This window comes from Dermochelys coriacea, chromosome 5 (genome assembly GCF_009764565.3).
Source record: "Dermochelys coriacea isolate rDerCor1 chromosome 5, rDerCor1.pri.v4, whole genome shotgun sequence".
Taxonomy (NCBI): domain Eukaryota; kingdom Metazoa; phylum Chordata; order Testudines; family Dermochelyidae; genus Dermochelys; species Dermochelys coriacea.
This window is the reverse complement of record NC_050072.1, coordinates 82,489,069-82,507,211: the sequence shown is the minus strand read 5'-3', so window position 1 is coordinate 82,507,211 and position 18,143 is coordinate 82,489,069. Positions and strand designations below refer to the sequence as shown.

The window sequence follows — 18,143 nt, the reverse complement described above, 5'->3', positions numbered from 1 at the left end:
TGTCAAGCAAGCCTATAAGTAGGCTTGAAAGGATTAGATTTTTGTAAACGTCTTGTAGGTTTCAGTAAATGTATGTAAACATCAATTTAACCGGACACACACAAACTAATGAAAAAATATTTCCATTGATGATGATCGAAGTTTACAGACAGGCAAAATAAGAAAACTGCTGCCTGAGAACTTTAGAGTTTGATTTTAAGGATACTTTGTGTATTTTTGACATCTTCTGTGGACAATTTGTGTATTAATCATTGTAATGCTTTAACTTTTTGAATCTCAGCATCTGTCATTACATAATTGTCTGACCCCCACACCTGTGAAATTTCCTGCAAATATGGAAATTGATAAAAACTGAAAAAATGCTTAAAATCAATATTATCTGTCAAAAATTCTGCCAAACCTAAATATATGCAGTTTCAAAAACCAATAGGCTAATGAAACAACTTTTCCCCCTGACCTCATGCCTACAATGAAAGGCCTGGGTCCTGAATGTACCAATACTCTCTTGCCCCATTGTTCTTTGCTGTGTGCTCCTGTCAGCTTTGACGCGGTAATACAGGAGCGGGCAAACTTTTTGACCTGAGGGCCGCATCAGGTTTCTGAAATTGTATGAAGAAAAGGAGTACTTGTGGCACCTTAGAGACTAACAAATTTATTAGAGCATAAGCTTTCGTGAGCTACAGCTCATGCTCTAATAAATTTGTTAGTCTCTAAGGTGCCACAAGTACTCCTTTTCTTTTTGCGAATACAGACTAACACGGCTGCTACTATGAAACCTAAAATTGTATGGAGGGCCAGTTAGGGGAGACTATGCCTCCCCAAACAGTCAGGCATGGCCCAGCCCCCGCCCCCTATCCGACCTCCCTGCTTCTTGTCCCCTGACGTCCCCCACCCCACCCCCGGGACTCCTGTCCCATCCAACCCATACTGTTCCCTGATGGCCCCCCCGGGACCCCTGCCCCATCCACCCACCCTACTCTCAGTCTCCTGACCAGCCCCGGATCCCCCACCCCTAACTGCCCCCCGCCACACCATCCAACCCCCCCTTCCTGACTGTCCCCCAGAACCCCTACGCCATCTGACTGCCCCTGGACCCCTCGCCCTGAATTGCCCCCTGCCCCTAACTGCCCCCTACCACTCCATTCAACCCCCCCTCCTTCGTGACTGCCCCCCCGGCACCCCTGCCCCATCCACCCCCCGTCCCTTGACTGCCCCCGCCGCATCCAACCTTTCCTCTCCTTCCTGACTGCCCCCCGGGAGCCCTGCCCGCATTCAACCCCCGTTCCCTGCCATCTGACCGCCCTGACCCCTGTCCACGCCCCTGACCACCCCCCGAACTCCTCTTCCCTCTATCTAACCCCCCACTGCTCCCTGCTCCCTTACCGCGCTGCCTGGAGCACCAGTGACTGGCAGCACAGCTGCACCAGGACAGGCAGCCGTGCCGCGCAGCACAGAGCACCAGGTCAGGCTGGGCTCTGCAGTCCCACCACCCAGAAATGCTTCTCTGATATGACAGTAATGTGAAAGCGTGTTGATAGAGTGAAAAAGAGAATCTAATGAGACTAAAATAAATAGACAAATACAGATATATCAGCATGATACTGATCTCACACCAATTTTACTTTGGTGCTACCCCTGATTTATGCTGATATCAGAGATCAGAATCAGTCCTTATATGACATGAGTGTTTTTTCTGAGGGTTTTTTCTTTTTTTCTTTCTCTAACGATTAAGGATAAGATGATGTCACAGAAGCCATGGATTCTGTGACTTTCAGAGCCCTCTGTGATATTTTCCGCTCAGGGCAACGGGGCTGGAGCTGTCAGCCCATGGGCCAGAGCTCCTAGCCACTACAGGTGGTGGGAGCACCCAGAGCTGTCAGCTGCTGCCGGCAGTGCAGGCCCAAGAGCTCAGAGCCCCAGGGCTGTAGCAGAGGCCCCAGAGCTGTCTGCTGCTATGGCAGTGGGTGCTGGACCCACCTGCCTCCCGCACCAGGGCTTGGGCTCTCATGACCCCACTCAGAGCTCAGGCTTCAGTTGTCCCCCTGCCAGGACCCCGGCCCTCTGATGATTTTTAGTAAAAGTCAGACAGGTCACGGGCTTCTGTGAATTTTTGTTTATTGCTTACGACCTATCCATGACTTTTGCTAAAAATAACCATGAGAAAATCTTTACTTTACTAATGATGATAGACATTATTTAAAATGTAATTGTAACACGCCACATGGCATTTAAGTGAAAGTGTACAACAGTTGTGTTAGAATAATGCTAACAATATAGTACCAAAGCTAATTTTATTGTTTTAGTGCACCACTCCCAATGTATGCCAGACTGAAGCACTGTTGCTGAATTTTGCTATCACCCTAGAATGGATGGGTCCAGTTTATCTGCTTTGTGGAGAGGGGACTTTGATCTTTAAAGGATGGCAGTTCTGCAGCTATCATAAACACTATGTTTTAAAAAGCTTCTTCTACCCACTGGTTAATTTTACTTTCACATTAATAGTATTCCCAAACGAATGTATCCAGGAAGGACAATTTTGTAAACGGAGTTGTAGTCAGTCACCTACTGAGAAAGGAGAGTAGTTTTTTTTTTTTTAAGACGGTGTTCTTGACTGGTGGTATAAATGCTACATTGCCATTTTGGGAAATATACACACAATAGGGATACTGTCATTTGTTCTCTTTGAAATAACTTTCTATGCTCTTCTGAGTTATGGTTTGTGAAATTCTGACACCATTCAACCGTAGTGCACAAAGCAGTAGGCTGCCATCTGCCTGTAGCATGGGTATTTTTTTATTTCAAGTTCGAATCAAAGAGATGCGAGTGGCAGAAAGAATGCTTTGATGCTGGGTAATAAATAACTTTCTTACCAGAAAAAAAGTCACAGTGACTACCCTTTGTAAATTTTGTCTCTGCAAGAGAGATTGTGTAAAATAAAGGAAATTAACTCATAGGCTGAAATAAGATAAGACTAGCAGGTTTTGGCTGGAAGATCCAGATGCAGCTGATATGAGGAAAATCACCTGCTATCTATACAATTTAAATCATTTTGACTATAGCAGTTTCTCAGATATACCACCAGAACAGTGTTTGCTGGAGGTGTTCTGCCTACAGTGGACAAAAGGATGCAAAATGCTTCTGATAGTGCTACTAAAAACAAATCTACTCAAAATTACTCTAAGGCAATCTCTTCTACACCTTTTAAAGGGCATGGCCTCCAGCTATTAATAAGCATGACAGGGTGAAGGACCCTGACTCCACTTTCCCCCTCTGGGGTGTCCAGGCATCATTGGCAGCTCAACTTTGTGTTCTGGAGCACAACAAACAGTGGGTGAAATCCTGGTCCTATTAAAGACAATGGCAAAATCCCATTGACTTCAGTAGGGCCAGGATTTACTTTGATTTTACATGGATATAGGAGACATCTGAATCTGGACTATAACATTTTATTTATGACACCATTTTGAATATTTAAATCATATTTGTGCTAAGAAAAATAATCTTATGACATAAGTTAATATCCTCTAACCATAGATATATTAAAGATGTATTTTGAAGCATAGCGGTATACAGATAAATAAAAATACAGCTTAGTTCAGAGAAAAGTAGAAGAAATTGAATAACTCTTCCTTTTGGATAAATGTTCTTTTACCTTAAACAGATTTGAAAATAAACTCTTTTTTTGGTTAACAGCTCCCATTCTTTTCTAATCCACTGCAGATAGTCTGAAAGGAACGTGCTGGCTGAACATCCAAGACAGTCGTTGTGAAGTAAACATTAATGGTGCTACGCTGAAATCAGAATGTTGTGCTACTTTAGGAGCTGCTTGGGGCAGCCCTTGCGAGCGATGTGAATTAGGTATGGTTCTAGGCTGTAATGTCTTCCAGCTTTCAGGGGGAAGGATAGATGTATCACTGGGTAAAATAATGGTGCCTCAATTGAATCATCTTTCTCATCAGAGTATTTTCAGTAGAAGAATAATAAAATGAGAACAGTTGGTTAGTGTAACTTTTAACCCTCATTGTGTGAAACCCTTTGTAAACCATGAAGTCCACCCGTAAATTACATTTTTAATTGATTTCTACAAGGATAAGTTTTCATTCTCCCCATAGCGTGCCTGTGTGTGGGCAAAGTGAAGGTAGCAAAGAAGAGAAATATCTAGTGAAAAATCTGTATTCCTTCTGTTTCTTGAAGGTATTTAAAAACAAACTACCTTTGTACCGACACTATTTCTGCTTTATACAGGGTTGGTTTAGCCATCTTGATCCCAGGATATTAGAGAGATGAAGTATATAATTAATATCCTTTTTTGGACCAACTTCTATTGGTCATAGAGACATACTTTCGAGCTTACACAGAGCTCTTCTTCAGATCTGAGAAACTAACTCAAACTAAGTTAAATACAAGGTGGAACATATTGTTGAGCATAAGTAGTTAACCAGGGTGAAGTGGCCTGCTAACACCCCTCCAATCATGGGTGGGGTGGGGAGGACGGAGGCAGCTGGGGAAGCCAGATTGATAGTGGATTATAGATTGTTATAATAAGTCATAAATCAAGTGTCTCTATTCAGTCTGTGATTCCACTTTGTGAAGTGTTCACCCATGGCTGATATGGTGTTTTTGCCTTTTAGCATTTTCCAGTGAGTTCATTTGAGAATGTACTGAGTGGTTTTTGCCTTGGTTCCCTTGTTTGTATATCTTGGGAAACATGTATAAGGTTCTTGGGGTGGATTCTTGGGGGATGAGTTTGTAGAGTTTCTCTTGGAGTTGTTTGGGGGAGGAATTGATGATATCCTTAAATTTCTGGTTAAATTTTGGTGTGGGATCGTCTCTGAATTCTTTATAGTAGGTGATGTCAGAGAGTAGTCCATTAGCCTTGTTAATGCAGTCATCACGGTTGAGGAACCCAGGGACACCCACCATATCTGGCCACAGCAATCTTACTGAAGGAATATTGGGACTCATACAAACCATCTTCAAACCACTCAACACACAAAGGGCCAGTTTCCTCCAGGACACAACTGACTTTCTCCACAAACTCCACAACATTAACAACCTCCCTCAGAACACCATCCTTGCCACCATGAATGTCACTTCCCTCCTTGCACCAACATCCCTCACAATGATGGCATCGCTGGCTACCTCAAATGTTTACACGACAATGGACAACTCTTAGATTGCCAGTGCAAACACATCGCCAAACTCATCCATTTCATCCTCACCCAGAACAATTTTACATTCGACAAAAAACACTTTTGGTCAAACTGTGGAAACAGCCATGGGTACTCGGATGGCTCGGCAATATGCCAACCTCTTCGTGTGCTGCCTTGAGGAAGAATTGTTGGACTAATGCACCATGCAACTACTGATATCCTTGAGACGCATCAATAATATTTTCATCCTCATTTCCACCACAACTTCAACAGCCACCATCCATCCATTGAACTCTCTCTGGAACTCTTCCACAGAAGCCTCAACTTCCTGGACACAGCAATCAGCTTCAACAATGGAACCCTGCAGACAACTACATACAAGAAACCCACATACACACCACAACATCTGTTTATCTAAAGCCAGGCAGTCAGATACCACAGAATATGTTCCGAGGAGAAAGTCAGGGATATACACCTTAACACACTCCAAACCGCCTTCACCAAGGCACTCCACCAGAGAAGTAGATTGCATCATGGAGCAGGCCACCCAAATACTCTGAGGGAACCTACTTCAATACAGAAATAAAACCCTCTCTGACCACGCACCCCTAGTTGTCACTTATTACCCCACACTGGAACCCATATGGCATCAAACAACTACAACCCATACTTAATGAGGACCCGTCCTGAAATAAATTTTTCCTGAACCCCCTCTTTTGGCCTTGAAATAACCCGCCCAACCTTTCCAAGCTCATCATCAGAAACAAGCTCCCCACAGACCAGGACATACCAATTCAAAGCAGTACCAGACCCTGACAGAACAACAAATGCAAAACTGGTAGACGTATCTCCACTGCTACAATGATCAACACCTCCCTCAACACATCTCTCAAGATCGATGGGTACTACACATGCCTATCACAACATGCAGTGTACCTCATTCAGTACACAAAATGCCCCAATAACAACTATGAGGGTGAAACCAGACAACCATTATGCTACCCGCCCTCCGACCTTTTCCCCCTTATGACTGGAGGGGTGTTCATTGACTATTTCACCTTGAATGGTCCCTTGAAATGTGTGTTAGTGACTTATGCTAAACAATCTGTTCCACCTTGTGTTTAGCTGTGACACTCTGAATATTCTACACTGCAATTAGACACCCAGGGCTGGCTCATGCTAGCTGTCTCAGGCTCATAGGGCTCAAGCTAAGGGGCTGCTTAACTGCGGTGTCGATGTTCAAGCTCAGGCTGCAGCAAAAGCTCAGGAACCTTTCCATCTTACAGGGCTCTACAGTTCACCCACCTTGTTTCTCTACTATTGCTGCCTGCAAAATAGCATAAATCTAAATCTTTCTAAATCTCAGAGCTTAATATCATCTGGGACTGGAGGTTGAAAGCAGGAATATTGTCTGAGCTCCCGATGTGTGAAAAAGGAAGGATCACAGCAGTTGCTCTAAGGAACAGGACAAATGGGAAAGACAGAATTAATTTATATGCCCTTGCATCATTGAGCTAGTCATGCCGCTCGCTAATGAGACAACATCAGGGCATTTCTGCTCTTTCTTTTTAAATGGGCCCTTAATACTAAGAATATGCCATTGTTCCACTTTGTTAGGCCAATAGTATAAATTTGAGAGGGGAAAAGGTCACAAAATTTCAGATTATGATTAACTATTAAAGTCGTATAATTCTGAAAATAATTGTTCCCTTTTTTTTTTTGTTTCCAGATGCAGCTTGCCCAAGAGGATTTGCCAGAGTTAAGGGAGTTACCTGTGAAGGTGAAGTAATTCTTTCTTACTCAAGAGTGGCACACTTTTTTTTTAAAACTGGATAAAGAGGATTAATTACATTACATCCCTGTTGTTGGAGAAGTTAATCAAATTGACATTTGTGGCTGCCATTACAGTCAATGGTGACTGTTGGAAAGTGTTGCCCTATCCTAAGGTATTGGAGGAGCTAAAGGAAATCAAGGAAATTTCTGTTCGGATGGTACAGAGCAGATGGAAACTTGATGGGTCCAGCACCCTGGGTTTCCCCCTAAATAAATGGAATCTCTATTACTTTATCCACCCTCACTCCCAGTGCAGGAGACATTTCCACAAAAAAGGACATGTGGCTGGGTGTGTTTATACCATGGCGATTCATAGGTGTTGGAATAGTCTCCAGGAGGCTGCCACGTATAAGAAAGAACAGTGTTCAGATCCTAGTATTGTATAACTGAAAATATTTTGATTGCCATGACATAACTTTAAATCCTCAATAAGGTTGTAGCTACTTTAATAAATTAAGAATGCAAATTTAAACTTCTTTTTATGCTTCATTTCACATCAGATGTAAATGAGTGTGATGTTTTCCCGGGTGTTTGTACCAATGGACATTGTGTTAACAGCAGAGGATCATTTCACTGTGAATGTCCAGAAGGCCTGACACTGGATGGAACAGGTCGAGTGTGTTTAGGTAAGAACATGGTCACCTCTTACTGTTCCTTAGCTCTATGACTGACTTCTCATGTTCTTTGCACAGTTTAAAATAGTCCTATAGTTTCTGAAATGCACTGTTTCTTGAAAGGTATCTTTTTTAAAGTTCATGTTTATATTTTAATTTATGTCTGTTTAATACTCAACACTTCCGCCAGCTTAGGGAGGCCTATATAAGAGATGCTAAAGATAGACATCTGGTTTATGGCTTGTCTTCACTGCAGTGTTAGCTCAAGGTCTAGCTTGATTGTTGCCTCTACCCTGACTCCCTTGCACACACAAAAATTGCTCAGATGAAGAGTTTTAAACTTGAGCTAGCTGGCCAGTCATAGGGTATGGGTTGAAGCTTGAGTACTGCTGATGCTCATGGTAGGAATGCAGTTGGGATGCAGCAGCTCTGTGCTGCTAATCCAAACACTCTGTGCTGCTCAAGTCTTATTTTGCGGTATGGCTGCTTTCACTTGAGGTAGGCTTATCTGAAAGGAGATGGCTTGTCTTTACTGCAGTGTTAGATCAAGTTTTTAGATTTCAGCATTTAGTCAACAGAAGAAACTGACACTCTGACACAGAAAAGAAGACCTTTAGGTATCAAAAAATGTAAACCTCTGTGCTTTAAAAAATTAACCAGTTGAAGTTGTATTATTCATTGCTTCTGTTAACCCCTTCTTTCTTGAATTAGTTGCAATGGGGAGCAAAGCATATCACACGTGGCTCATAGGGGCTAAGGGACTCATGTTCAAGCATAGTAGTTACAGAGAAATCAGCATATTGTTCTTCCTTGTGGGTCAGAAGGAAATACTAAATTTAATACATACTGCAGCCATTGTAGTCATGTGATTTTCCTAATTAATGAGTCAGTGTTAACATTACATTTTATAGTTTTCTAATGGTCAAATCTTGAACCTGTTAGTAAATCCTATGGAATAGGACTTTGTCCCCTAGAATTGCAAAAGTGATGGGACATGTAATTTTTGTCCACAGTCCAGAAGTGGGGCATGGCACACCTTTGCAGAAAGGCCATAGTTTATACTTCTGGATTAGGGGGAAGAGCAGTGGACCTGATCTGTCCCTGCCTCATGTGCAGTGTGATACACACAGAGCCACACTGTTTTAGGCCATCTGGACCTTCTGGAAGATTATCAGTTTCTATCTCGAAATTCAGGTTCAGAAAGCATCATTCTGCTTGTGGCAGAATATGTTTTCAGTGCTCAGTAATCTGCACTGCCTGGCTGTCTGTTTCCAGGTGGAGTGTAAGGTAATGATTTGATCTATAACGTCCTAAATGTCTTGGGACCTGCCTACCTGAGAGACTGCCTCTCTCTCTCCAGGCCATATTACCACAGTTATGATCAGAAAAAGCCTTTGATCTTGATTCTCCCCATTGTAAAAGATAGGGTCTGCTTGCAAAACATTCTCTGTAAAGGACCCTTTCCTTTGGAATGCTCTGTCTCCCAAGGTCTGAAATAGTCTTCATATGTTGACATTCTTGGCATGCTGTGAAGCCCATCTGTTTTCAGGATGTTGATGAAGGGCTGAGAAGAGGCAGTTGAAGGTGGGGGTTTTGTGGTCATGTGAATGATGCGATCTAATGATGTAGGAGATGGGGTGTGCTGCTTTGGTTAATTTTTACTTTATATCTCCTTTATTATTGTTTTTAAATGTCTGTCCATGGTGCACAGAGCTTTCAATGTGCTCCATTTGGTGTGGAGTTTATATAAGACTGACATCTAAATAAATAAATATAGAAACTCTTTAGAACTCTACCATAAGGAACGGGGTCTGTACCCATATCTCATCATGGTGAGTTGTAGAGACTCACTGCAGCAATTCCAAACACTACGAGGGGAGTTCCTGGACACAAGGGTCTCTGTAGCTTTTGTATACTTTTGGTCATGATTGCATACATATGCCTCAGGGTGCTGTATTAAAAACAGAGATAGTATCAGGAGTTGGATGCGAAATCTGAAGTTGTTCCAGTAGAAATGAGAATATTTTTCAATGGATAGAAAAGGAACATTTTTTTCCATTAGAGAACCTGCATTTTACATAACCGAGAAGCTATAAAACCTGCATTCATATGCCCCAAACTCTTATATCATATTAAATAAGACTTTTACCTTGTAATTTAAATGGACATTTATTAGCAAAAGCTTGGCAAAATACAGTAATGGACTTAGGTGATTTGTGATTAAGTACATGTTTAAATTAAAAGTCTGAAACATTTTCATGCCACACTCTTCACCTCTGTCCAACAGCTGTGAGCTTCACAGCGCTGCTTGCAAATTCCCTGTTTGGAAATGGAACGGGACCAGTGGACACAGATGGGGAAACTGGCGGCCAAAGAACTGTGCACTTTGTATAGATTCTGGAGTTTGTATGGTTTTAGTGGAGTTAGTGCAGTTCTGGTGGCTGAAGTATGAAGAGCAACATTTTGACTATTTTCTAAGAAAGGAAAATTATTTTTTAAACTGAGCATTTTGTAGAAACCAGCTGATTTTTCTTTTTGGATTTTTGGCTTAGAGTGAAAAATGCTTTTAGTTAAAAATTGAAATCAGGTTTCTGGCAGGTACCAGGAAAAATAATTTAAAATTAATTATTTTATTTCAATTTTTAGAATGTCTCAGCATGGATGACTGTGGCTCTCTAAGAGATTGTCCAAAGTGAAGTGCTCCAGTAGTTTTAAATTGTCTTAGTTTTTCAGCCATTTTCAAATTTGTGAGCTTATAATACTTTTTGGAGGGCTCTACTGCTTTATTGCTATAGCCTTACATTTGCACTTTCTGTACATTTCTCCTAGGGAACTCACATTCAGTTAGGAAGTAAGACAACCAGAATGTTGTTATAGCAGCTCAAAACATATTGAATACATTTAAAAATATAATATCCAAAGAGAGACAGAGGGAGAGAGAGAGAGAGAGAATTAGAAACAACATCCCATTTGGGAGTGGAGGTGGGGGACTTAATTAAGAGGAAAAATTCCACTTGTCAAGTCCAGGAAACAACAAAATAAACCTGTGCTGGGCAAGTCAATGGACTCAGGCAAGAGAAGTTTTCCTTAAAATTATTCCAATATGGTACATTTGGGTATTGACTTGCCTTGGAGGATGTGGACTGTTGATGAGGGTATAAAAGCTGGCTTACAGTTTCTATTACTAAGTTTAGGGGGGTTTTCTTCATAGAACGATATTTCCTCTGATATAGTGAACTTGAGAGAATATATATTTTATATGTATGCTTACTCTTAGTTTAATTTTTGTTTGCTTAGGGAGCTCCACATCCACTCTGGCCATTTATATAGGTTCCTGCTAGGGAGCTGAGCTCTTTTGAAAATCTGGCCCCCTAAAGCTTGATTTTATACAGGATATGTGTAGAGTGTTGCATGTATAATAAGCTCAAGGACAGGGAGGGGAGTGCAGCATTAATTGGAGCATTAATGCTCAGCTGCTTTGTCACTCCTGCACAGAAGCAGGTGTAAGACTAGAGCAAGAAGTGCACTGCTAATCTTCTCATTAACTGGATGAGCATTACACTTAGGACATCTCTGCCATGCCAGGCCCTGTACCCAATCCATTTTTATCACAGTAAGAGGTCAGCAGCAAACGTTTTTGAGACTAATTTTCAGTCATTTTAGAGGACTCTGCCTAGTGTTTAACCACACTTGCACTTATGTGTACTCTTCACTCAGACTTGAAAGTGCAACCCACCTTGCACTCCCTACTCTGCATCATACCTGGCTTTGCAGGATCAAGGCCTTCATATTTTCCTTTACTTTAAGAGCAGTTGCCATGCTTCAAGAAATTCCCCTCCACCCCTCATTAAAGACTGAAGTTGAGCAAGATGGCAATCCTGTTCATTCTCTGTTAGCTGTAGTTCTATTTATGATACTAGTTAGCAGCAGCTGATGTGAATCAGTAACTTGCTTTTCAGTGGGAGAAGGGGAGCTGAAGATAATGCAGAGGATCTAAGGGTGAGGAATTGTTGAAGCGGGATTTGAACTTTTGCATTGCCTGATTTGCTGGTAGTAGTTTATAATGAATTATATGTTGCACTTTAGTAATTAATTCTGGGCATTAATTCTATTGTATCTTTAAGTTATTTTCACTTTCAGCATGTGGCCAGGTGCTCTTTTTTAGCATGTGTATATAAAAATCAAAGCTTTGATAAGAACTCAGATATGCATATAGTGAATGTTAATGTATCAAAGAAAAAGGAAATAACTCAAAATCTAATCTAGCAAATATGTTTGTTTATGGTATGGACTTCCATTTTCCCATATTTGTTTGCTCACAGAAAATCAGGATGTGTGTGTGTGTGTAATTGGCATCTTTATGTAGTTTTGTACAGTAGGTTTGGCATAGACTTTTTTCCATGCTTGATAATGTTATTTCCAGCATCTGTAGGAAAGGTTACAAGGAGCAGTGTGATGCTTAAATTGATGGATGGAGGTGAGAACTGATAGGAGGGACTTTGATTTTAAAACAATATATATTACAACTTTATCTTAAGTCCACCAGTTCATTTTGCCAGGGTTTAACCAATAAATGCCAGTTTAAAATACATGGCATAAGTCTTCTATTAGACTACGTAGGCAATTTGGGTCACATGATACATTCCTGAAGCAAGTTGACTTGCTGCAAACTGCTTAATGTACTACAGTGGTTTTAATGAAAGCAAGTATGTATTAGCAATGTGGTCGCTCAGTCGCATGAGCAGAAAATAATTATACATCTTGAGGGGGCATGGAAACCATGAGGATTACATTTCCAGTTCTTACATTTGTGCTGTAAATTGTTTTAAATCAAGATGCATATACAGGAAATTTACACAGGAAATTTATATTATTTTGAAGGATTTGCATGGAAAATATATCTATAACTCATCTGTGTCATTTTTAGCTCTTCCATCTTCCCTCATCAGTCCTTCATTTCCCCTGTTGAGCATTAAAAGAGCCAGACAATGCTTATTAAAACCTAATTCCTGGTCTAGTCTGTCGTATGACCAGTTCATACAACATATTTTGTTTTGGAGCTGTAGATTGGTTTTCTCTCCATATCCACAGTGCTCTTTGTATCCTAGTCTGAGTTGTGTTACTTACACAGTGCATTTGTCTTCATGTGTTTCCTTGCACACTGTAACTGTCCCCCTTTTCTGTAGAATACACCATTTCTTAAGGTCTAATCTAATTCCCACTGATGTAAATGAGTATCTTTCCATTAACTGAAGTCAGTGATAAAAGTTCTATTGGCCTGAATGGGGGGCATAGGAGCAGGCCCTTAGTACTTACACTGTTCTGCAGTTGCTAAATCATACACTGGCACTGTCAGAGTTCTGGAATGCTAACGGAGCATTGTCACAGATTTGTCCATCAGGTTTCAATCTGGATGTTTAGAAAAGTAAATCTGGGAGGAATCAGAACTGGAAGGGGAAATCAATAAAATTAAATGCAGGATTATGAGTTCAGAGGAGTCAACCAGACCTTTTTTGCTCTGTTGAAAAAAATAAAGATGTAGGTTAATAACAAACTTTGGAATATGCTGTTATGTATTTTCTTGAAACTTCTATAACTCAATGCAGAGATTTGATAAACCCCTGCCGTGCCCCTTGGGCTTATACAGCTAGCTAGGTACATCTAGGAAATGGGTATTTCCAATATGCTTGGAATCAGTACGTATATGTGGATGTCTTGGTGATGACAAATCTTTCAGTAAACTTCTGAACAATATCATAGAGGCTTACAATAGCGTGTTTTCAACATTTCTATTACGAACACTATTTGTCAGGTATTCATGACTTGGACTTAAAAGTTCCCCTCCAGGCTAGAAATGACCATTTAGGGACTTAGCTGTAAAATGCATTTTTATATGATTTAATACTTTAAATTAAACAACTTTCTTAAAAAAACATTTGAGTTATTTCTTGGCATGATGAAAAAATGCATAAGAAATTTGTGAAAAGAGTGAGACATTCTGACATGCTCTACTGGGAGATTTTTGGCATGTTTGGTGTGTATAACACTGTGCAGCTTATTTTTAATGGGTGAAACAGGTAAGCTTGGAATAACGTACACATGCACTTTGTACACTCAAAACACGCACATACACACACAACTACGTATGTAAATTAGAGATGTAATGCTTCTCTAGATAGTACAGTATGCAAATGTGGATTTTGTAGTCCAATTGGTTTATGTACCTTTTTGATAGACCAACCCATTTGGGTACACATTAGAAAATTTGTCCCTAAATGTGACCGTAAATGTGAACTTCCATTAAAGTATTCTAGGGTTTGTTTTGGGGGGGTTTTGAGCCATTAACACAAGGCCAACAAAAACCAGCAGAACCTGCACCCAATTGAAGTGAGCTGTAGCTCACGAAAGCTTATGCTCTAATAAATTTGTTAGTCTCTAAGGTGCCACCAGTACTCCTTTTCTTTTTGCGAATACAGACTAACACGGCTGCTACTCTGAAACCTGTGAATTCTTCATGTTATTAATCCAATATCACCAATTTTAAAGAATAGCTGATTTTTACTATATATGCCATACCATATTTATAAATTAAAGTATCTTTGAACCGTGAATAAATATACTTCTGCTTCCTACCAAATACACACAAACAATCAAGGGAGCACATTCCTGTCATGGCAACACTATATCTTGATGTTGTAATAATGCAAAGGTCATAACATTTGCATTGAAACTTTGTGAGCTGCACCTCTCTTTCTGGATATACTTTTACTCAGTGTGAAACAGTACAGATCTAGAAATCCATCAATAATGTAACATTAGCAACAGTACCTATGCACCTGTGTAGTTCGTATGATGGAATATCAAACACACATGTTGGTGTCTCAAGTACAAATCTGATCTTGTAGTCTCTCTCCGTAGAGCTATAAAAGGCTGAACATCATGCATGCATAATTCAAAAATAGCTGTTTGTAAAAAAAAATCATTAAATTTAGCAAGGCTACTCTGTAACATGGTATAATTGCCTTTGTTGTATGAAATGTGCAGATATCCGCATGGAGCAATGCTACCTGAAGTGGGATGAAGATGAGTGCATTCGGTCTGTACCTGGCAAGTTTCGTATGGATGCCTGCTGCTGTGCTGTTGGTGCTGCTTGGGGCTCAGACTGTGAGGAATGTCCTAAGCCTGGCACCAAAGAATATGAGGCTTTGTGCCCTAGGGGACCTGGCTTTTCCAACAGGGGAGATGTTCTAACTGGCAGGCCATTTTATAAAGGTAAAATCCATACTTCGCTGCACATAGCTTACTGAAGTTGAAAGTGGCTGTTATTTGTATCTGTCAATCCTTAAAGGGAAAACACCAAGGTTTGTATGATTAGAGATGTTATCAATTACATAGCATTAAAATTAAAACATAACAAACATTAGTTAAGAAATAGTCATCTCCTTCCCTTCCATATGTGGCATGTGTTTTGTGGCAGCATTTTGGATATACTGGAGTGGGGGTAAGACGAGAGTCTGGGAAGCCAAGCCAAGTCCAGGCAAGAGATTAGGACGTAGTCGCGGTTCTTGAGCATGTGAGTGGAGAGGGATGTATATGTTTTGGAGATGATGATGTAGAGGAAAAACCTGCAGGATTGAGCAACAGCATCCATTTTGGATGAAAAGGAAAAAAGTGGCTATGATGATACTGAAGCTGAATATTCTGGTTAGAGAAGATAGTGAAGACAGTACCAGCAGTGATAGAGAAAGGAAGGAGAAGGCCACTGCCCTTCCCCTCTGCATGCTGCCTACGTGGCTCTTGCTTCCTCCTCAGACTGAGAGGGTTGGAAACTGCCTGCGGAGCTGGAGGTGAGATATTTATTGATGCCCGAGTGAGGCCTGGGTTGTGGAGGGAGAACTATGGATTGTTATATTCTTGGAAGGTATATGGGTGGCCAGAAGTGGGGTTAGGGGGGATGGAGGTGAGAGGTAAAAGAGGACAGAAACACCAGTTTCTCCCTCCCATAGAAAATTGAAGACTTAAAGTAATAAGGATATTCTCACCTTTTCTGTCCTGATTTCATTTTTATGGTGAGATCATTCTGAAATATTTTTGAACGAGCAAAGCCTTTGTCTTGAAAAAAAAACATATTGTTTGGAGGAACTTTAACATTTTGTCATTATGCATAACCATTCATCAGTTTTGATATTTAATTGTTACTGTCCTTACTCAGGTAAAACTATTAAATTCAGTGGAAGTTAGCCTGAACAAGGATTAAGCACTAGTATTTTGTCCAGGATTTAGCTCTGCTTTTCTCTGCCTATTGTTTTCTCTTGTACTTGTACCAGCACTTTCCTCTGCACATACTGATGTCTCCAGGCTACAGTTTTGTTCCATAAAATGGATGCTTCTCAGTTAAGGGCATTCATCCAGGAGAATGGTACCTATAAGTAATGTATAGTGCTCATCAGAGTGTGTTTAGAGCCTGAGTGGCTCTTGTGTGTACACAAACAGCCTCTTTTATAAGCCCTGTGGAAGGTCTGTTACAATTGCAGTCCCTGTACTATGGAGAATGTGAGGACTGCTCTCTCCATACATTGCAAGGGACTATTTTGCCCCAAAGAGGAGTGAAAGTATGGGACTATACCCCTGCCACTCCACTGTACTAGTCTGCAAAGCTGCTAAATTTGCTCCGGAAATCTCAGAAAGAGTTTCAGGGAGCCACAAACTCTCTCACCAAGTTACACCTGGGCTGGCATGGCTCCTCACTGCCTCTTTCTCAGGCTGTGTTTTATAGGCACAATTTATTGCATAGGGTTTCCTCATTCCCTTTCCTGCTTTGTTTTGAATTCACAACCTCACAGTGGTAGCTGAAGTTCAGTTTCTAGAAAAGAATGACTTTCAGCAGCAGGAATGAAGCGACAATGTCTTACACACTGCCAGGTTTATTTTGTGGGATAACTCAGAATAGCAGAGTTTGTTCAGATAACAAAATGGTGTTCAGTATATAATGTGTAGAAAGGAATGGGAAATTACCACAGTTTCCTTGTTTATCATTTAAACCTTCTGTTTTATTTTTTTTCTTCATAGATATTAATGAATGTAAAGTGTTCCCTGGTATGTGCATGAATGGCAAATGCAGAAACACAATTGGAAGTTTCAAGTGTAGATGTAACAGCGGATTTGCTTTAGATATGGAGGAAAGAAACTGTACAGGTAAGCTTGAGCTTCTCTTTCAATGAGGGATACTCTAATAGTTGTGACTTCTGATTTGTTTTCATACACCAAAACTTTGTTAAATTACTGTTAAAGTTGCTTGAGTCAAACTCCTAGAAATCAAATTACTAAAATTCAAGAAAATCATAGAATCATAGAATCATAGAATCATAGAATATCAGGGTTGGAAGGGACCCCAGAAGGTCATCTAGTCCAACCCCCTGCTCAAAGCAGGACCAAGTCCCAGTTAAATCATCCCAGCTAGGGCTTTGTCAAGCCTGACCTTAAAAACCTCTAAGGAAGGAGAATCACCAGTTAAGGCAACATTAACATCCCTTACCACCTAGGCATCGTAATACCAGGTGGACTCAGAGACTCCTTACTTGCACCACAACCTCACTTTCATTTGCAAAATGCAGCCACTCAAAATGCTTATGTCCAGTTCCTTACAATCATGCTCACATGTGACATCAGGCATAATACTGGCAGACATGTAATATGTATAATTGGTACTTAAAAAAAACTGAAGTCAGAGTTAAGCTAGTAAGCTTGTGTGATTGAGGAACTGGATGTGTGCATTGTGAGTGATTGGAAATGAAAGTGGTTTTATTCTGGAGCTCAGGAATCTGTGTGTGTGTGTTTGGGTTGTTTGATGTGTGTGTAGTAAGGCATGTGAGGTTGGTCTGGATGTTAATGTTCCCTTTCCTGGTGTTTTCCTTGGTTTTCCAGTGATTGTATTTTTAAGTTAATGAGAGGTCAGAGAACATTTTTTCACAAAAGTTTTTTTTCCCACTTTTTCGTCGAAATTTTTTTCAGATGAACGTTTTCTTTCTGACGAGCTCTAGACTTAATGATCTTTTAATGTGTGTTTGTGTTTTAAATTACTAACAAAATGGGATTAGTGGTTAAAATCTGCAGGAGGCCAACCGTGCTATGACATGAGAGGCCCACTGCAGTGAATTGCTGTCCTGCAGACTTCTGCATCTCTGTATGTGGTATATGAATTACTGTTGTGTTGCACAAAGGGGAGCAAGAGGGAATGAAATGGAGGAAAAAGGTAGAGGATTTTATCCATGATGGAAGTGTAAAAAAATGTGTGAAGTGTTCAAAGATTCCCTCTTCTCTCTGTCTCCCCATGTCCCTCCTCATCCCTGCCTCCCCAGCTCCATGTATGTGTCTGCCTCCTGCAACTCCTCTATAAACACTTGAATTTGTGCATTCCTAGTTCTCTGAACCACCTATCCAGATACCTCCTCTCTACAGTTCCCTGACCACTTCCATACCTGGTGCCCACAGCCCCCATTGTGTCCCATATGCTCTGTTCCCGTCTTCTTCACCCTGTCTTTCT

The 18,143-nt window shown here is 40.8% G+C and overlaps 1 protein-coding gene across 1 annotated transcript in view; it reads left to right on the top strand.

The window, feature by feature from the left end:
• FBN2 (fibrillin 2) overlaps positions 1–18,143 on the top strand; it is a 247,169-nt gene that overhangs the window by 131,384 nt on the left and 97,642 nt on the right. The window contains exons 21-25 of the mRNA XM_038402837.2: positions 3,721–3,858; positions 6,883–6,933; positions 7,487–7,612; positions 14,645–14,872; positions 16,670–16,795. Of these exons, the coding sequence (XP_038258765.1) occupies positions 3,721–3,858; positions 6,883–6,933; positions 7,487–7,612; positions 14,645–14,872; positions 16,670–16,795 (669 nt within the window). The remainder of the gene's footprint in view (positions 1–3,720; positions 3,859–6,882; positions 6,934–7,486; positions 7,613–14,644; positions 14,873–16,669; positions 16,796–18,143) is intronic.